General features: G+C 36.7%; 1 protein-coding gene across 7 annotated transcripts in view; it reads right to left on the bottom strand.

Moving 5' to 3' along the window:
• Positions 1–22,108, bottom strand: part of ADAM32 (ADAM metallopeptidase domain 32) — a 252,915-nt gene that overhangs the window by 140,697 nt on the left and 90,110 nt on the right. For 4 of the 7 annotated variants that reach the window (XR_014063396.1, XM_081524007.1, XM_081524006.1 and 1 more), the window contains exons 15-16: positions 19,753–19,858; positions 18,057–18,237 (exon numbers count right to left, since the gene is read on the bottom strand). Coding sequence is in view for 5 of the 7 variants with exons in the window: in XM_081524007.1 (XP_081380133.1) it covers positions 18,057–18,237; positions 19,753–19,858 (287 nt within the window). In the remaining 2 variants the exon portion in view is untranslated. Of the gene's footprint in view, positions 1–13,317; positions 13,402–18,056; positions 18,238–19,752; positions 19,859–22,108 lie in introns of all 7 variants that reach the window. The other 3 variants (XR_014063397.1, XM_081524005.1, XM_081524010.1) reach the window with 1 other exon arrangement.

Raw genomic sequence — 22,108 nt, forward strand, 5'->3', positions numbered from 1 at the left:
ATTTTTTAACACTTTTGGGTCTATTTCTATTGATTAAATTTTTCTTCTGTTGTGGGTCATATAATTCTCCTCTGTATGTTTGTTACTTTTTAAAATGTTATGCTGTATATTAGGAATATTATATTGTAGAATGTGTTGTTTTCATTTAGAGATTACTATATTGATGCTGGAAGGCAGTTAAGTTACTTTCAGAACAGCTTGATATTTTTAAATTTTGATAGGGCAGGTTTAGAACATCCCTTTCTCTAAGGTTAATTCAGAGCTACTAGCAAAGCATGATTTTTCTGGGATCTCTTGTGAATATCCCAGGTTTTCAAAGAAATATCTTCACTCTGATTGACTGTAACTCAAATAACTCCAGCCTTCTGTAAACATTGATAATTGTTCAGCTTATAGTTTTGTCATTCTTTGCCTGGTCTTGTATGGTTTGATATTCATCAATAGGCCCATAAGGACCTCTATGCAAACTTCTGAAGCTGTTTCTGCATACCAGTTCCTCTTCCCTGGAACTCTGCCTCCCAAATTCTACCCACTTTAATCTCTTAACTCCAATCTCTGTCTCTTCAACCTACTGAGCCCGTGTCCACCCAAGGCACAGCAGTCCAAAATCTGACAACAGGAAGAGAACCAGAAAAATCACATCTCATTTGTTTCCCTTCTCTGATGGAACAAAGCCCTATCCTGCCTACTGTCTAGTATCTGAAAACTGCTGTTTCACACATTTCTTCCCAGCTTTCTAGTTGTTATGGCAAAAATGTGATTAAAGATCCATGTATTCTTTCATACCCTCCAAAATCCATGAGCCTCTGAGAAAAGGATAATTCTGCTTTTTAAAAACAGGAGATCATAGCCTCAGTGTATCTCTAGTATGTCTCAAGTCCTTATATGAAAAAATAAAGTGCCCTTAGGGATCTAATTATGGTCTTGAATATCATTCCCATTTCAAAAGTACCAAAGCTTCTCAAAAGTGACTGACAACATAAGTGGTACTGAATAACTCAAGGTGTATCTGAGACACATTGTGTCAGAGGGCAAGGATGACTTCCAAGGTATATAGAAAATAACCACCGTGATTTTAATTTTTCCTTTAAGATCCCATCAATATAATAAAGCAATATAAATAACTAAAAGTACAGCTACTAGAAATAAAAGAGTAATTTTATCGCTATTTTCAAGAGATGATTGTCTACCAGAAACTTCAATAATATACAGTAGTTTAGTAAGTTGATTGAATAGAAATGGATATGCAAATATTCTTAACTTTCCTACATAGTAACTGTAATGAAAAAGATCTCTGATCACACCAGTAACAAAACTATGTGATACAAGTAAATAATTAAAACAAGGAGTGTGTAACATCATGTAAAGAAGACATAAAACTATCCTGAAAATAACAAAGGATTTTGAATAAATAATCCAAAATGGAATAATTAGAAAATTTGACACATATCAATATAAATATTTGATTTTTACCAACAGCTATAAAATGAAAAACAATATTATAATGGGATGAGAATAGTTAGATCAATAAAATAAAATAGCCATTATATATATTTTAAAAATGAATAATATACATGATACCACATCTTATATACCACATGGAATTAGAAGCCCAATAGGTAAAAGGCAGAAACAGATAATTCTATGATCAACACACAATATTCAACACATGAATATATGTTCAATCTCAGCAACAGACAAAAGAGACTTAATTAAAACCATAATGAAAGGGGATGGAAAAAGATAGTCCCTGCAAAAGGAAATCAAAAGAAAGCTGGAGTAGCAATTCTCGTATCAGACACAATATATTTTAAAATAAAGGCTATTACAAGAGGCAAAGAACACTACATAATGATCAAGGGATCAAAACGAGAAGACATAATAATTATAAATATTTATGTACCCAACACAGGAGTAACTCAATACAGAAGGCAAATGCTAACAGATATGAAAGAGGAAGTTGACATTAACAAAATAATAGTGGGGGAGTTTAACATTCCACTTATACCAGATCATCCAGACAGAACATTAATAAGGAAACACAGCCTTAAATGACACATTAGACTAGATGGACCTAATTGATATTTAGAGAACGTGCATGATCAGTCATGTTCTACTCTTTGTGACCCTATGGACTGTAGCCCACCAGGCTCCTCTGTCAGTGGGATTCTCCATGTAAGAACACTGGAGTGGGTTGCCCTGCCCTCCTCCAGGGGATATTCCTGACCCAGGGATCGAATCTGTGTCTTACATCCTTGCATTGGCAGGAGGGTTCTTAACCACTAGCGCCACCTAGGAAGGACATTCTACCCAAAAGCATCAGAATGAACTTTTTTCTCAAGTGTACATGGAACCTTCTCCAGGATAGATCACATGCATCACATCAAGCATCAGTAAATTTAAGAAAACTGAAATTGTATCAAGCATCTTTTCTGACCAAAATGCTATGAGATTAGATATCAATTATAGAAAATAAACTGTAAAAAACACAAACACTGAGATTAAACAATACAATTCTAAACAACCAAGTGATCATTGAAATCAACGAGGAAATCAAAAAATACCTAGAAACAAATGATGACAAAAACACGATTATCCAAAACCTATGGGATACAACAAAAGCAGTTCTAAGAGAGTTTTATAGCAATACAATCCTACCTCAAGAAATGAAGTAAACATCAAATAAACCTAACCATATACCTAAAAAAACTAGAAAAAGAAGAACAAAGAACTCCCAAAATTAGTAGAAGGAAATAAATCATAAAGATCAGAGAAGTGAAGGGGAAAAAAAGCAAAGATAAACTGAAAGCTGGTTTTTTGAGAAGATAAACAAAATTGACAAACTATTAGCCAGACTCATCAAGAAAAAAAGGAAGACTCAAAACAATAAAATGAGAAATGAAAAAGAAGTTACAATAGACAATGCAGAAATACAAAAAAAAAAAACATATGAGACTACGATGAGCAACTATATGCCAATAAAATAGATAACCTCAAAGAAATGGACAAATTTTTAGAACAGTACAACCTCCCAAGACTGAACAAGGAAAAAATAGAATATATGAGCAGACCAATCACCAACTGTGAAACTGTGAAAAAAATCTTCCAACAAACAAAAGCCCAGGGCCAGATGGTCCCACAGGTGAATTCTATCAAGCATTTAGAAAAGAACTAACACCTATCCTGCTCAAACTACCCAAAAAATTGCAGAGGGAAGAACACTTCCAACCTCATTCTATGAGGCCACAATCACCGTTACACCAAAACCAGAAAAAGACATTGCAAAAAAAGAAAACTGTGGGCAGACCAATATCACAGATAAACATTTTCAACAAAATACTAGAAAACTGAATCCAACAATACACTATGATGTACACTATGGATCATACACTATGATCAAGGGGGGTTTATCCCAAGGATCAAGAAATCTTCAATATATGCAAATTGATCAATGATACTGGAAAAGGTCAGTTTTCATTCCAATCCCAAAGAAAGGCAATGCCAAAGAATGATCAAACTACTGCACAACTGCACTCACCTCACATGCTAGTAAAGTAATGCTTAAAATTCTTCAAGCCACGCTTCAGCAATACGTGAACCGTGAACTTCCAGATGTTCAAGCTGGTTTTAGAAAAGGCAGAGGAACCAGAGATCAAATTGCCAACATCTGCTGGATCATCAAACAAGCAAGAGAGTACCAGAAAAACATCTATTTCTGCTTTATTGACTAAGCCAAAGCCTTTGACTGTGTGGATCAATAAACTGTGGAAAATTCTGAAAGAGATGGGAATACCAGACCATCTGATCTGCCTCTTGAGAAATCTGTATGCAGGTCAGGAGGCAACAGTTAGAACTGGACATGGAACAACAGACTGGTTCCAAATAGGAAAAGGAGTACGTCAAGGCTGTATATTGTCACCCTGCTTATTTAACTTATATGCAGAGTACATCATGAGAAACGCTGGGCTGGATGAAGCACAAGCTGGAATCAAGACTGCCAGGAGAAATATCAATAACCTCAGATATGCAGATGACGCCACCCTCATGACAGAAAGTGAAGAAGAACTAAAGAGCCTCTTGATGAAAGAGATAGTGGAGAGTGAAAAAGTTGACTTAAAGCTCAACATTCAGAAAACTAAGATCATGCCACCCGGTCCCATCACTTCATGGCAGATAGATGGAGAAACAGTGGAAACAGTGCTGACTTTATTTTTCTGGGCTCCAAAATCACTGCAGATGGTGACTGCAGCCATGAAATTAAAAGACGCTTACTCCTTGGAAGGAAAGTTATGACCAACCTAGATAGCATATTAAAAAGAAGAGACTTTACTTTGCCAACAAAGGTCCATCTAGTCAAGGCTATGGTTTTTCCAGTAGTCATGTATGGATGTGAGAGTTGGATGGTGAAGAAGGCTGAGTGCTGAAGAATTGATGCTTTTGAACTGTGGTGCTGGAGAAGACTCTTGAGAGTCCCATGGACTGCAAGGAGATCCAATCAGTCCATCCTAAAGGAGATCAGTTCTGGGTGTCCGTTGGAAGGACTGATGTTGAAGCTGAAACTCCAATACTTTGGCCACCTGATGCGAAGCACTGACTCATTGGAAAGACCCTGATGCTGGGGAAGATTGAGGGCAGGAGGAGAAGCGGACGACAGAGGATGAGATGGCTGGATAGCATCACCGACTCGATGGACAAGGGTTTGGGTGGACTTGGGGAGTTGGTGATGGACAGGGAGTCCTGGCGTGCTGCGGTTCATGGGGTCACAAGGAATCCGACACAACTGGATGACTGAACTGAACTGAACTGAACTGAAAGTCATTAACAGAAAGAATATATTTTAATTTGGATAGTGTTTTACATTTGTATTCAAATGTGAGTTTTTTTAACTTTACTGACTTCATACTGCAACCTGCTTTTTATTATTCTAATATTTATTATTTTAATGTTGTGTGATTTTTGGCTTTAAGCTAATTTTCTGAAAGTCAATCCATAGAAAGCTAATTTGTCTTGGCCAATTCACTCAATGTCAGACTATCTAACAGTCAATTCATGAAATAGTTATCTGGTATTTGGAAAACGAAATTATCAATCTTATTATTTACTGTTATTTTTTAAGCTCTTAGATTATACAAGATTGATTGAATGGGTTAGCTATCACTGAACTGAAAGATCTCTGTGAAGTTTTAGTAAAGTACTCTTTCTTTTGTCTTCAGAAACGTATCTTAATACAATTTCCATTTATATATGCCCAATTTATATCTCTCTAGTTATACCAGCAGAGACAGTTTTTAAAATTTTTGTGAGAACAAAAGCAGAACACTATTTTCTCATCTGACATGTAAGAAGATTGAAAGTCACCACTCCATCTCAACAAATAAAAAAGAGAACAAACTGAAAATCAACAATTTTTATGTCAGAGAACTAAAGGTCACAGGACAAACTGCTCCCTCCAAAATGGTTGAAGCAGACAGGCAAACACAGAGAACCACAAAATACCAGACTGGAAACCCAGGAACAGAAATCCCCATGAGATTCAGTACCAGAATAGGAAACAGATATACTACCAGAGGCTCAGTTTGATCAAGTCTGAGAGTTAAAAACTCTAAGAGTGTCCAATTATGGATGGGCCCCATGCTTTTGTGAATTTTACCTCTAGGAGCTGGACCAGATTCTCACAGTAAATATCAGAGAAAAATTCCCTTACATTTTCAGCAGGGGGAGGGGAAAGGAAGGAGTTTTGAAACATACCAGAATACTCTGTTCTTTTTGACAAGGTTTAACCTTAAGCAAAATTACTATATCAGAGCCTAAATTTATTAAGGTTTTTTTTTTTTCAGTGCCTATTTAACACAGGCGAAGGGAAAATTCTAACTCTAGCCTACTTACCAATCATATTCCATCTAAGAAGGGGGGAAAAAACTGAGAGACACTTGTGAAATTCACAGACCAAAGGGGTATTAGGTCTAAAAGACACACCTAATGACAGGACTATAGAATGCTTCCACTCCTCTTCCATAGAGCTTACCACATATTATTAAAGGCTTTCACTATGGCAGTTCCTTTTACCCAGTCATCATGTACAGCTATCAGGAAAAAAATTACAGGGTTTATAAAATAGCGAAACACACAGTTGGAACAGAACAAGCATCAGAGCATCCTACAGTAAGGATGTTGGAATTAGCAGACTAGGAATTTACATTAACTATAATTACTATTTTAAGGACTTTACCAAATAAAATAGACTGCAAACAAGTATAGAAGCAGACAGATGGAAATTCTAAGACAGAATCAAAAAGAAATGCTAGAGATTAAAAACTACAACAGAAATGAAGATGGGATAAGGAGTAGACTTGTCAGAGCTGAGGTAAGAATCTCTGAGTTTAAGGATTTCTCAATAGAACTTCCAAAATTAAAAGACAAAGAGGAAAAAATACTGGAAAAAAATCCCAGAAGTTCCAAAGACTATGAGACAACAACAAAGGGGATAACTCATGTGAAATGGCAGTGAAAGTGAAAGCCACTCAGTCATGTCTGACTCTTTGTGATCCCATGGACTATACAACCCATGGAATTCTCCAGGCCCGAACACCGGAGTGGGTAGCCTTTCCCTTCTCCAGGGGATACTAGAAGGCAAAAAAAAAGAAAGATATGAAAGACACTGGAAGCAATAATGATTGAAAATTTTACAAAATTAGGGTTAGATACCAAACTAAAGACCCAAGAAACTCAGAATCCAACCAGCAGGATGAATGCCAAAAGTTTACATGCAGGTATCATATTCAAACTGTAGAAAATCAAAGATAAAGGAAAACCTTCACAGAAGCCAAAGGACACCAAAAAATCCTTATCTATAGAGAGACAATGATAAAAATTACATTGGACTACTATTCAGAAATAATGCAAGCAAAAAGAGCATGGAGTGAAATATTTATAGTGTTTGTAAGAAAAGAATCATCAAGCCAGAATTTGGTATCCTGCAAAATTAATCTTTCAAAAATGAAAAATAGACTTTCTCAGACAAACCAAAATTGAGAAATTTGTCACCAGTAAACCTATTGTGGAAGAAATGATAAAGAAGATCAAAGATAAGAAAAATTATGTAGGTCAGAAACATCAGATTTACATAAAGAAAAAAGTATCAGAGATGGAATAAGTAAAGAAAAATTTCTGTTGTTCTTCTTAACTGATCTAACAGAAATCAGATTGTTCAAAAAAATAATAGCAGCTTTGTAATCAATTATGTATGTTTCTGTGTAAGTAACATGAATGACAGCATGATACAAGAGATAGGAGGGAGTACATGGTTATTTTATTATAAGGTTACTTATTATAAGATTATTTCTTATTATAAGATTACTTTCTCATTATAAGATTACAAGCAGTATAGTGTTACTTGAAAGTGGACTTAGGTTAGTTGTAAAATGTATATTGCAAACACTAGGGCAACCCACTAAAAAAAGTAAACCAAAAAATATAACTGATGTGTTAAGAAAGAACAGAAAATGGCATCATATATTACAAAAGTCACAACTAGAATGACAAAAAGAAGAAAGAGTGGAAGACAAAAATAAGAACAAGGCAATAAATAAAAAACAGTAACAAATATGACAGCTATTATTCCAACTATATCAATCATCACTTTGGATGTTAACATTCTAATATACCAATTAAAAGAAGCTGGAAAAGTACCGCTGAAGATGGTGACATAGGAGGACCTTGAACTCACCTCCTCCCATGGACTCGCTGAATCTACAACTAATACAGTTTCCTCTAAAAGAAAAGAAAAGTCCAACACAAGCTAATTGATTCCAACATACTAAGTGAATGAGAATGGAGAAGGCAATGGCACCCCACTCCAGTACTCTTGCCTGGAAAATCCCATGGACGGAGGAGCCTGGTAGGCTACAGTCCATGGGGTCACTAAGAGTCAGACACGACTGAGTGACTTCACTTTCACTTTTCCCTTTCATGCACTGGAGAAGGAAATGGCAACCCACTCCAGTGTTCTTGCCTGGAGAATCCCAGGGACAGCGGAGCCTGGTGGGCCGCCGTCTATGGGGTCGCACAGAGTCGGACATGACTGAAGCGACTTAGCAGCAGCAAGTGAATGAGGAAAAATCCACATGGAAGCAACTAGGAGTTGCTGAGATACAATGTTGCCATAAACCCTACCCCCAGTACAGCGACCCACAACCGGGAGGGAATTCAAAACCCCTAGCTTCTGGCAGAGCAGCAAAGGATTTCAACCTCACCTCTGGCACCCCAACTTTTCAGACATGCACCTGAGAAATGAGCCCCACAGAATCCAGCTTTGAAAGCCAACAGGGCTTACATCGATGAGACCCCTATGGTTAAAGAAAGGGATAATGCCAGCAATAAGGCAAGTGAAAAGCTACCTTTGTTGTTACTCTTCAATCTACAACCTGTAAAACATCCACATTGCAACAAAGTTGTCTCTGCCTACACACCAGCACACTAGAGAATTCTACCCATCTTTAAAGCTAAGGGTGGCTAAACTGGAATAGACAGAGAGAGAAGGCAGAAACGAGAGAAAGCAGAAGCTGTACCTGCAAACCTGGACCTCCAGCCATGACAGCTAAGTCTGCAACCACAGAGAACCCAGGTGGCACAGAGCAGGTGGCACGGATGACCCTGGCCTCCTGGCTACAGCCACACCTGCAGCCACAGGTAACTGAGGAGTAGCAGCAGTGGGACGTGGGACACTATTCCTCCCGCTGCCGAGCCATGACTCCAGCCCCCTGTCCCCTAACCCACAGCAATGGAGCCCACAAACTTTAAAACATCAGACCTTTACAAGTGGCGGCATGATCCTGGCTCCTGTATCACTCTTCCCCTCCCACAGTGGTGGTGGAGCCTGAGAATCAGGTGATCCTGGACAGGAGGGAAAAGCCCACCTTCCCAGTGCTCTAGGCAGCAAGGACAGTGACTCTGACAGAATTCCTAAGGCACAAGAAAAGTGATAATGAGGGCACAGGCAACAACTCTGACAGAAGTGCTGGAGGGCGGAATGTGCAGGCTTTAAAGTACAAAATAACCAGAAACAGCTCCTGTAAGAAAACCCCAATACTTACGCTATTCCACCACCTACTGGAAAATAAAAGAAAGCTCTCTAATTTCTAACTCATTGAATCATTAGAATCAAGCAGAAAGGTATTCCCTACTTAAAATGCACCAGAAGAGGAAAGACTCATCAAGCACCATGAAGAACCAGTTAACACAATTTCACAGAAAGAAAATGAATTATCCAGAAATTGAACTTTAAGTCAAAAAATACAGCAGTCTAACTGATAGAGAATTCAAAATAGCTGTCATGAACAAACTCAAGAAGTTACGTGAAAATTCAGAAAGGCAGTTCAATGAGCTCAGGAATAAAATTAATGAACAAAAGGAATACTTTACCAATAAGACTCAGACTCTAAAAAAAACTCTAAAAAAAGAACCAAATAAAAATTCTGGAGCTGAAGAACTCAATAAATGAGATGAAGAATGCATTAGAAATCTCTAGAAATAGAGCAGACCATATGGAAGAGAGAGCTAACGTGGGCATAAAGATAAAAATCTAGAAATGATACAAGTAGAATAGGAAAGAGAAATAAGATATAAAAATGACAAAATTCTACGAGAGCTATCCAACTCTTTTAGGCAGGAAACCTGGTTAATGGGTATCTCAGAGAAGAAATGGAGAAAAGAACAGAGAGCATTTTTAAATAAATAACAATTGAGAACTTCACAAACATGGGGAAGGAACTGAATACACTAGGACATGAAAATAAAAAACTCCTAATAATCTTAATGCAAAAAGACCTTCAAGACACACTAAAATTATCACAGGTCACTGATAAAGAATTTTAAAGGTAGCCTAGAAAAAAGGGATGGTAACCTACAAAGGAACCCCGATTAGTCTATCAGCAGAAAACTCTACAGAGATGGCAGGGGGGCAAAGGGGTGACATTCCCAAAATACTCAGAGACAAAAACTGTCACCCAAGAATACTCTATGTGGCAAAGTTATCATTCAGATGTGAAAGAAAAATAAAGACTTTCCAAAGACAAAAGCTGAGAGTTCATCACCCCTAGATCTGCCTTATAGAAATCTTGAAAGGAGCTCTTCTACCTTAAATGCACATTAAACTTTCAGTAAGGTGATATACCTGGAGGAGGAAACAGTAACCCACTCCAGTATTCTTGCCTGAAAAATCCCATGGATGCAAGAGCCTGACGGGCCACGATGCAAAGGGTTGCAAAGAGTCGGACATGACTGAGCAACTAAGCAAGGAGATATATAGACAGACAAAACTAAACAAACAAACAAACAAAAAAACCAACTGTAACTCTGCATCAGAATAGATTTTGTAAAATTTTGTTGTAGCATAAAGATTAAAGGGAAAGAAGTAAAAAAAAAAAATAACCAAGAGCTATTTCAATTTGGTAACAAATTCAGAACATAAAATAATTTGAGAAAACAAAAACACAAAAATGGAAGAGGAAATTGATGGAACTCATATAGGCAAATGAAGACAAGAAGCTATCAGCAGAAAAACAACTATATTATCTATAAGAAATTTTATTTCATTTTTTATTAATTTTTATTAGAGTGTAGTTGCTTTACAAGCTTGTGTTAGTTTCTACTATACAGCAAAGTGAATTAGCTATACTCATATACATACCCCTCTGTTTTGGATTTCCTTCCCATTTAGGTCATCGCAGAGCATTGAGTAGAGTTCCCTGTGCTATACAGTACATTCTCATTGGTTATCTATTTTATACATATTATCAATGGTGTATATACGTCAATCCCAATCTCCCAATTCATCCCACCACCCCCCTCCCTCCATGGGTATCCATATGTTTGATCTCTGTGTCTTTATGCTTTGCAAATAAGTTCATCTGTACCATTTTGCTGAATTCCACATATAAAAGATATGTTTCTCTGACTTACTTCAGTCTGTATGACAGTCTCTAAGTCCCTCCACATCTCTGCAAATGACACAATTTTGCTTGTTTTTATGGCTGGGTTAAGTTCCACTGTATATATGTACTGCATTTTCTTTATCCATTCCTCCCTTGATGGACATTTAGGTTGCTTCCATGTTCTGCTGTGAATAGTGCTGTAATGAACACTGAACTGAAGGATATTGTTGAATTTTGGTTTTCTCCAGATATATGCCTAGGAGTGGGATTGCTGGGTCATATGGTAGTTCTGTTTTTAGTTTTTCAAGGAAGCTTGACACTATTCTCCCTTGGCTGTACCAGTTTGCATTCCCACAAACAGTGTAGGAGGCTTCCCTTTCCTCCACATCCTTTGCCATATTTATTGCTTATACATTTCTTTGATGATAGCAGTTCTGACCAGTGTGAGGTGATAACTCATTTTAGTTTTGATTTGCATTTCTCTAACAATTAGTAACTTGAGCATTTTTTTCATGTGCTTGTTGGTCATCTGTATGTCTTCTTTGGAGAAAAGTCTAACTAGGTCTGCCCACTTTTTCACTTTTTTTCTTTTTTATATTGAGCTGTATGAGCTATTTGTATATTTTGGAGATTAATCCTTTATCAGTTACATCATTTGCATATATGCATTATGTAGGTTGTCTTATGTAGTTATTTATGGTTTCCTTTGCTGTGCAAAAGCTTTTAAGTATAATTAAGTCCCATCTGTTTATTTTGTCTTTATTTCCATTACTCTAGGAAGTAGGCCCAAAAAGATATCACTGCTATTTTCATATCATAGAGTGTTCTGCCTATGTTTTTCTCTAAGAGTTTTATAGTATCTGGTCTTGTATTTAGGTCTTTAATCCATTTTGAGTTTATTTTTGTGTGTGATATTAGAGACTATTCTAATTTTATTCTTTTACATGTAGCTGTCCAGTTTTTCAGTAAGCATCACTTATTGAAGAGATTGTCTTTTTTTCATGTATTCTTGCCTCCTTTGTTATAGATTAATTGGTCATAGGTTGTGGGTTTATTTCTGGGTTTTCTATCCTGTTCCATTGATCTATACTTTTATTTCTGTGCCAGTACCATACTGTTTTGATTACTGTAGCTTTGTAGTATAGTCTGAAGTCAAGGAGCCTGATTCTTCCAGTTTTATTTTTTCTTTCAAGATTTCAATTTTTCAAGATTGCTTTGGCTGTCTGGGGTCTTTTGTGTTTCCTGTGTTCCATACAAATTTTAAGATCTTTTTTTGTTCTAGATCTGCAAAAAAAGCCATTGGTCCAAAAGTACACATGCACCTCCACGTTCATAGCAGCACTGTTTACAATAGCCAAGACATGGAAGCAACCTAAATGCCCATTGGCAGAGGAATGGATAAAGAAGGTGTGCTACATGTGTACAATGGAATATTCCTCAGCCATTTATAAAAAAAGAACAAAATAATGCCATTTGAAGCAACATGGATGGACCTAGAGATTGTCATACTGAATTAAGTAAGTCAGACAGGGAAAGACAAATATTACATGATATCGCTTACATGTGGAATCTAAAAAAAAGGCTACAAATGTACTTACCTACAAAACCGAAATAGAGTTACAGATGTAAAAACAAACTTATAGTTACCAAAGGTGAAAGTTGGTGAGGGAAGGATAAATTAGGATCTTGGGATTAACAGGTAAACAATACTATATATAAAACAGAAAACTGATAGGACTTACTGTATGCACAGGGAACACTACTCAATATTCTGTAATAACATATATGGGAAAAATCTAAAAAGATATGGCTATGTGTATGTGTAACTGATTCATTTTGTTGTATACCTAAAGCTAACACAACACTGTAAATCAACTATATTCCAATAAAAATTTTTAAAGAAGAAAGAAAATAAAATAGGTGTGTTCCACTATCACTTGACATTGACAATCCAACTTTCTATCCACTGCACTATTACTTTTTTGGTATGGGAAATAAATTGGCCTCAATGGGGAGAAAAGTCTATTATAAAAAGAGGGATAAAACAGTTTTCCCTCACACTATGTATTCACAGACACACAAATTTTAGCATAATTACCTTCCTGCAATGAACAGGTTAATGTATTTATTGGAATATTTAACACCTCTGAAAAGTACGCAACTATAATAATAAATCTGCTAAAGGCATCAGCAATTTAATGCTGTAAAATGTTCCTAACGCAAATGGCAACAAATTTAGCAATCTGATTCAGCCCCATATAGCTAGATACAACAGGTCCTAGCACATGGTAGAAACCCAATAAATGTTAAATAAATTAATGACTGATGCTGAAAAGTATCTAAGAGAGATATAATTTGGGAAAATATGAATCATGTGCTTACTTACTCCATTTCCATTGCACTTTTGTGAACACTGATTTAATTTGTCTATAAACGGCCTTACTTCTAAACATTCACGATTTACACAAATCTAAAGAAAAACAAACAAATTTTTTTCCAAGTTAGAGGAGTCCAGTGATCTTAACATTACCATCAGTAACTTTATAACACAGGACAACAGCTATTCAGTGCAGTAAATTTCCATTAAGTACCGCTTCTGCTGCATCCCACAAACTTTAATGTTATATTCTCATTTTCATTTAACGCAAAGTGTTTTTCAAATCTCTTGAGATTTCTCCTTTGGCGTAAGTGTTATTTAGAAATGTATAGTTTAAGCTACAAATATTTGGGGACTTTTCAGATAAATTTAATGTAAATCATGGACTTTTGGTGTAGCATTGTGGATAGTGGAGTCTGCACTTATGTAGGGGTAAATGGTACATGGAAATTCCCTGTATTTTCCACAACTTTTGATGTGAACTTAAAACTTTTCTAAAAAATAAAGTATTTTTAAAAATAAAATTTTAAGAAATGATTCAGGTTTATGTTATTACTTCCCCATGTAAAAAGAAGCTTGGAAGTTGCCACTCCATCCTAAAAACAATGAAAAAGTTGAACAGACTGAAAAAGCCAAAACTATTTTAGGATCCATAAAAGTGGTTTGATGGCAAATCACTGCTCTCAAAGTGGAGAGACAGATAAGCAAATGTAGGGAGTCACAGCTTACAGAGCAAAGATTAACAAGCAGAAAGCTCAGATACCAGTGCCAGGGAAAGAAAGTAACTGATGAATTGTGAGAGCCTCCATGAGGACAACCCCGAGACTTAAAAACTCCAGAGGTACCTAGTCATGAGGAACTCCCAACTGTTTCATGTGGTGTATGTCCAGGAGCTCAACCAGGTCCTCACAGTAAATATTAGAGAAACTTTTTCTTGTTATCTTGCGGAAGGAGGGGAAAAGAAACCATTTTGAAGTAGCCAGAGCAGTCTGAGGACCAACAAAGCTGGTCCTCAGGAGAAACGAGTTATTAATAATTACAGCCTAATCTGCTTGTGTTCTATCAGAGCCTAATTGATCTGGGAGAAGGGAAATACCCAATATCAGTCTGCTCTGAACCTTCCATATGTGAAAAGAGAAATACCCAACTCCAGCCTGCTCCAGCCATACTGTCCCATCTAAGGGAAGGAAAACAAAACAAAACAAAACAAAACAAAGCCTGAAAAACACTGTGAAGTCCACGGTCCAAAGGCACAGGTTCACTGAAGGACAGATCTAATCACAGGACTGAAGAATATTTCTCTGTCACAACACCTCACCACATTACTAAAGGTCTGTTTACAGCAGTTCTTTTGCCTGGCACATCATGCTCAGCTCTCAAGAAAACAGATAATGTTATATTAAAAGCCAAAACACACAATTTGAAAAATGGAGCAAGTATCAGAATCACACATTGTCAGGAATACTGAAATTATCAGCCTTGGAGTTTAAAACAACTACGAGAAGGAAATGGCAACCCATTCCAGTATTCTTGCCTGGAGAATCCCATGGACAGAGGAGCCTGGTGGGAACAGTCCATGGGCTCGCAAAGAATCAGACACAACCTAGCGAACACTCACTCACTCATGATTAACATGTTAAGGGCTCTAACAGACAAAGTAGATAGCATGCAGGAACAGATAGGCAATGGAAGCAGAGAGACAGCAATCCCAAGGGAAAAAAAATAAACGCTGGAATGAAAAAAAGCACTAACAAAAATGAATAATGCCTTTAACTGGCTTATTAGTATACTGCACGTAGCTGAGGAAAGAATCTCTGAGCTAGAGGATATATCAAAAGAATCCTTGAAAACAAAAAAGCAAAAAGAACAAAGACAAAAAATAAAGAATATTCAAGGGACAACTACAAAAAAGCATAATGTATATGTAATGGAAATGCCAGAAGAAAAAGAAAAAGGAACAGAAGAAATATTTGAAACAATGTGCATGCTAAGTCGCTTCAGTCATATCCGAATCTTTGTGACTGAGAATTTTCCCCAAATTAATATCAGACACGAAACCACAGTTTTAGGAAATTCAGAAAACAATAAGCAGGATAAATACCAAAAAAAAAACCAAACCCACTACATCTAGGCATAACATGTCCAAACAGAAAATCAAAGAATAAATCTTTTAAAAAGCAAGATTAAAAAATAAAACTTACCTATAGAGAAACAATGATAAGAATTATATCTCACTTCTCCTCAGAAGCCAGGCAGTCAGAAGAGAGTGGAGTAAAATACTGACAGAAAAAAAATCCCCAATCTAGAATTCTATATACTGTGAAATTTTCCTTCAAAAGTGAAGGAGAAATAAAGGCTCTCTCAGACATGCAGAAATTGAGAGAATTTTTCACTAGTAGAGCTGCCTTACAAGACATGTTAAAAGAAGTTCTTTAGAGAGAAGAAAAATAATATAGGCCATAAACTAATAGTATGTACAACACCAAGAGTGAAGGTTTATGTAAACTATTTCCTTTGTGTAATAATCATATGTCAATGTAGGCTGATCAGTTGTAAGAAATATACCACACTGATGGAAGAAGTTAATAACATGGTAACATATGCTTATGTGGGGTCACAGTGTATAAGAGAAATCTCTATATAATTTCCTCTCAATTTTGTTGTGAATCTAAAATTGTTCTTAAAAAGACAGTCCAAAAAATTATTCAGGGCAGGCATATGGGAGTAACAAATGAAACAAGACTGAAATAAAAAATCATAACCAAAAGAAAAACCACTTTTTATTACAATAGCCTGAAATCTAACAAAACCGTCCTTAAGAGCACAGTTTAAATAATATCCTGTATTCCTTGCATATATAAAAAGTTTACATAGAAAGAAAATCAATAAACAGGAGTTTTCATAAACATGAGCTATTATTATTAGAGTCCCCTAAAAAAGATATTTTAAGTTTTCATCTAAATTTACTACAGATACCTAACATTCTATTGTGGAATATTTTGATATCCAGATATTAATTCTTTTAACTATAAAGTATAATAATCAGAGGATTCAGGATATATTCCTAACTCCTTTATTTCTAGCAATATCAACTTCCTAAGTTGCAGTTTTCTTAAATGAGTACCATAATACTTTTTCTAAAGCATTCAAGATTTGTATCAAGGTTAAAATGAAATAATGTGAAAATCATTTCCTTTTAAACACGAAAGTACAATACTCTTCAAAGAAATGACCTCACGAACACTTTCTAAATCCTGACAACCTAACCTTGGAAGCTTCTAATGTGCTCAGTCTTCTCATTAGTTCTTGGCCCCCACAGTGTGTCTAACAACTCTCTAGAATGTACTGTATTTGTTTGTCTGCCTCAGTTGAAATTGAGACGAAGTCCTGCTACTTAAGGACACTACTGACAGAAACAAAATTCCCAAGAGTGTTTCATCATGTATGATTTATAGCATCATTAAGAGCTACCTGGTAAAATTTGTTTTCATATGGCATCACTGAGAAGAACTGCCCATGTTATAGAAAAGATTATGTTATTACTAAATCACGAATAATTTCAAAGTATCCATTGACTGTGTCTCATTTTTTAATTGCTTTGGCTCCATGGCATAAACACATCTACTGAGCTCCCTGGCATATTTGTCCTTCAAGGAGATATTCATGACTTCTAGGCATGAAGAGGAAGGCAATATGAAGGAGACTATATACTTCATCTGTGGCAAATTTCATTTAAACTATCAGATCACCAAAAATGGCTATTAATACATACATTCATTTTACATATTTAATATTTTATTCAAAATCATCTGTCAGGTAAGGAGGAAGAGTCAAAATTCAGATCTCTGTGCTTCTGTCTTTAAAGGCTACACTTTATTCTATATGACAGATCCTCATGAGCAAATTTCTGGCTACTCACTAAATGAGATTCTGAAGTAAATTTATTCCATGCTTTCTCCAGATTTTGTTGTTTGGTCTCATAGATAACCAATTATAACAACAACCAAGAATAATAGCCAACCTATATTTAGTTCTTACTATGTGTTGGGCATTGTACTACACACTTTATAGTATCATCTCATTTAATCTTTGCAATAACTCCATGGAGTAAATGTTATTATTATCCCCATTTTACACACAGCTGTGATATCTCAAACTGGTTGGGTAAACTGCAAAATGTCAAAACCCAAGAGGTAAAGATTTACTCCTTGCAGTACCATCTAAGTTGTACTCCTATCTACTGGGTCACAAGAGACATATATAATTAAGTGGGATTTCTTCTTTCTTCTCCAAGAATAAAAGTGAATTCCCAAGTTATGGAATATTTAACCACAAGTATTCCCAAGACCTCTCTCCTCCACACTCCCGTCCCAAAACTCTTGGAGTTTCCTTACTTATAACACTGAAATTCTAAAAAGGAACAAACACTCCCATTTGCCTCAGAGACCAACTGAAGCTTATTCATTTTCTCCTTATCCAAATATTTAAGGTTATGGTTATATGTGTGCTTAGTCGCTCAGTCATGTCCAACTCTTTGCGACCCCATGGACTGTAGCCCTCCAGGCTCCTCTTTCCATGGGATTCTCCAGATAGGAATACTGGAGTGGGTTGCCATGTCTTCCTCCAGGGGATCTTCCCAATCCAGAGATCTAACCCAGGTCTCCCACATTGCAGGCAGATTCTTTACCAACTGAGCCACAAGAGAAATTAATAGAATTCATTTTTTAAATTGATTTTAAGCTATTTACCCTCTCTTTATCACAAATAGAGCCATTATTGACCATGAGTGGATCTTCTTTACCCGTTGTTGCATAGTGCATTGTTATACATACAGTGCTTCGCACAAAAGCATAAATCACGGAAGCACTGTCTCGAAGGAAAGGAGTTTGAAGTGGGTAGGTACAGATTAATCTTCCACATATAAGACTCCTGCAAACATAATAAAAATATATGATTATTATAGATCAGGCATTTATTGTGAATGTTTCATATTTTCTTTCTTTGACCAAAAAATTAAAGAATGGTTCTCCATTTATGGCAATATATCTAAGGAAATGTAACACTTGACTGCTAACATTTAAAGTAAAATGTAAAGCCACTGATACAAGCTTATCTTTCAATGATACTAATGATCTTTTTATTCACTATACAGATTGGTGTACTGATTGTCAAACAAATAATTCAGTCAAGCATTTTATATCTCTCTGTAGAGGAGCAGAAACTAAATTGTGACCTCTACCCTCAAAGACCTTACAGTCTAATACTAAATATGACATAAATCTCATTAAATGTGCTGTGAATGAAACAAGTAGATTCTTAAAGATATTTAAGATGCTGCTGCTGCTAAGTCACTTCAGTCGTGTCCGACTCTGTGCGACCCCATAGACGGCAGCCCACCAGGCTCCGCTGTCCCTGGGATTCTCCAGGCAAGAACACTGGAGTGGGTTGCCATTTCCTTCTCCAATGCATGAAAGTGAAAAGTGAAAGTGAAGTCGCTCAGTTGTGTCAGACTCTTCACGACCCCATGGACTGCAGCCTACCTGGCTCCTCTGCCCATGGGATTTTCCAGGCAAGAGTACTGGAGTGGGCTGCCATTGCCTTCTCCGATTTAAGATGAAGATATATTCTAACTTAGTAGTCAGGGAAACCTCATAGAGAAGATGCCATCTGAGTCCAAGCTTACGAATTAGTAGAATTTCAACAGGCACAGTAACGTATTTTGAAACAAATGTCATAGCATAAGCATTACTTATGAAGGAAGTAATGTTATAAGAAGCATAAAGTTAGATGATATGTTTGCTGCTGCTGCTGCTAAGTCACTTCAGTCGTGTCTTACTCTGTGCGACCCTATAGATGGCAGCCCACCAGGCTCCTCTGTCCCTGGGATTCTCCAGGCAAGAATACTGGAGTGGGTTGCCATTTCCTTCTCATGAGTACAAGACTCATGTATGTTTTGCTAACTTGTATCTAACTAGCTAGTGGCCAGCATATAGTAGGTTCTTTAAAAATATTTGTTAAAAGAAATTCATGACCAAAATATCAAAGAATGGGCTCTTCAGATGCAGGAGAAATTGAACTTCATTTTAGAGACACTGGGCAGTCTTCAGCTTGGGCAAGCATTCAAATGAATGGGGATAGTATTTTCATTTTTAAAATAATGAGTATGTTCAGACAGGAAAGGTGCAATGGCTATCATTAATTTCAATCTTGGATCAGAACTTGGAGCCTAGTAATCATCTACATATAAATGTTTAAAAATCAGGTTGAAATTCAATAAGCCTGTAGTACAAGAATGATGTCAAGATTAGAGATTTTGATTTCAGATTAACTCCTTCACACATGTGATACCTTAAACCACTGGAATTAATGACATACACAGTGGAAAAATAAAAACAGAATTTTATAGTATATAAGATAGGAATTTTCAGTATTTGCATAGCATACCTCCATGGGCAAAATTTATATCTGGCTCCTTCTTTACCACAGTTGCCAAACCTATCAGTTTGAGACTGTATTTCTTCATAGCAGGCAAATGGAGCATTTTTTGAACCTGTCAAAGTTAGAAATATATTTGTATTAAAACTTCCTTTAAATTAAAATTTAAACATATTTAAATTAAAACTTCCTCAATTTCCTCATATGTTTCTTTGCTTTTTTTCTCTATCACTGTCATCTATTCAAAAGCTCTCTAGTGAAGTTTTAAGAAGAGAGAAATGAAGTGAAAAGTAATCCTCATGATTATTTCTCCTTTTAATTCATTTTAGTCATTTGTTGCTCAAAAGATACTATGAGGGTAGAGGAGAGTTGAAAGTGAAAGTGTTAAGTCGCTCAATCACGTCCGACTCTTTGCAGCTCCATGAACTGTAGCTCACCGGGCTTCTCTTTCAAAGAATTCTCCAGGCAAGAGTACTGGAGTGGGATACCATTCCGTTCTCCATGGGATCTTTCTGATCCAGGGATCACACCTGGGTCTCCTGCATTGTAGGTGGATTCTTTACCATCCGAGGCACCAGAGGAGAGTTGTAAAAGTATAAATCTTAAGAGAGCTCTGTGAAAGAAGGCAACAGCAAGAGAATACAAGAAAACTATTCTTGTTCTCCTAGATTCTGAGTAGGAATTTCTAAAAGGCCAGGTCTATTAAAAAAAAAAACAAAAACTCATTAAATAACTTCATACCTTCAGAAAGTCTGAAGGGACCAAAATTGCTAATCCATATATATTTACCTATTTTTCCTTTGTTACTGTATTAGCTTTCTATCACTGTGTAAAAAATTACCAAAATCTCGACACCTTAAAACAACACCCATGTCACAGTTTCTGAAAATAGGAAGTCTGGCAAAGCACAAGTAGGTTCTCTGTTCAGGGTCTCAAGGCTGAAATAAAGTTCCTGGCTGGGGTTACAGCCTCATTTGAGCCTAGAGTCCTCTTTCAATCTCTGTGAAGAATTCATTTTTTTGTAGTCATTGCTTCATTTTGTTACTAACTATCTGTCAGGGATTGCTCTTGGCCCTAGGAACTCCCCCTCAGGTCCTAGTGACATGGCCCTCTCACAAAAATGGCTGCTTATTTCTCCCAATGAAGTAGAACTAGATGTTTTTCTGGAACTCTCTTGCTTTTTCGATGATCCAACAGATGTTGGAAATTTGATCTCTGGTTCCTCTGCCTTTTCTAAATCCAGCTTGAACATCTGGAAGTTCATAGTTCACGTACTGTTGAAGCCTGGCTTGGAGAATTTTGAGCATAACTTTGCTAGCGTGTGAGATGAGTGCAATTGTGTGGTCATTTGAACATTCTTTGGCATTTCTTTCTTTGGGATTGGAATGAAAACTGACCTCTTCCAGTCCTGTGGCCACTGCTGAGTTTTCCAAATTTCCCGGCATACTGAGTGCAGCACTTTCCAAGTATCATCTTTTAGGATTTGAAATAGCTCCACTGGAATTCCATCACCTCCACTAGCTTTGTTCGTAGCGAAGCTTCCTAAGGTCCACTTGACTTTGCATTCCAGGACGTCTGGCTCTAGGTGAGTGATCACACCATCATGGTTATCTGGGTCATGAAGATCTTTTCGTATAGTTCTTCTGTGTATTGTTGCCACCTCTTCTTAATATCTTCTCCTTCTGTTAGGTCTTCTGCATGAAATGTTCCCTAGGTATCTCTAATCTTCTTGAAGAAATCTCTAGTCTTTCCCATTCTATTGTTTTTCTCTATTTCTTTGCCAAAGCCTTTGACTGTTTAGATCACAACAAACTGTGGAAAATTCTTAAAGCAATGGGAATACCAGACCACCTGACCTACCTCCTGAGAAATCTGTATGCAGGTCAAGAAGCAACAGTTAGAACTGGATATGGAATAACAGAATGGCTCCAAATCAGGAAAGGAGTATGTCAAGGCTATATACTGTCACCCTTCTTACTTATATGCAGAGTACATCATGAGAAATGCCCGGCTGGATGAAGCACAAGCTGGAATCAAGATTGCCGGGAGAAATATCAATAACCTCAGAAATGCAGATGACATCACTCTTAAAGCAGAAAGTGAAGAAGAACTAAAGAGCCTCTTGATGAAAGTGAAAGAGGAAACAGAAAAAGTTGGCTTAAAACTTAACATTCACAAAACTAAGGTCATGGCATCTGGTCCCATCACTTCATGGCAAATAGGTGGGGAAACAATGGAAACAGTGAGAGACTTTATTTTCTTGGGCTCCAAAATCACTGTAGATGGTGACTGCAGCCATGAAATTAAAAGATGCTTGCTCCTTGGAAGAAAAGTTATGACCAACCTAGACAGCATATTAACAAGC

This window comes from Giraffa tippelskirchi, chromosome 8 (assembly GCF_054371585.1).
Source record: "Giraffa tippelskirchi isolate mGirTip1 chromosome 8, T2T-mGirTip1v1.2.pri, whole genome shotgun sequence".
NCBI classification, from domain to species: Eukaryota; Metazoa; Chordata; class Mammalia; order Artiodactyla; family Giraffidae; genus Giraffa; species Giraffa tippelskirchi.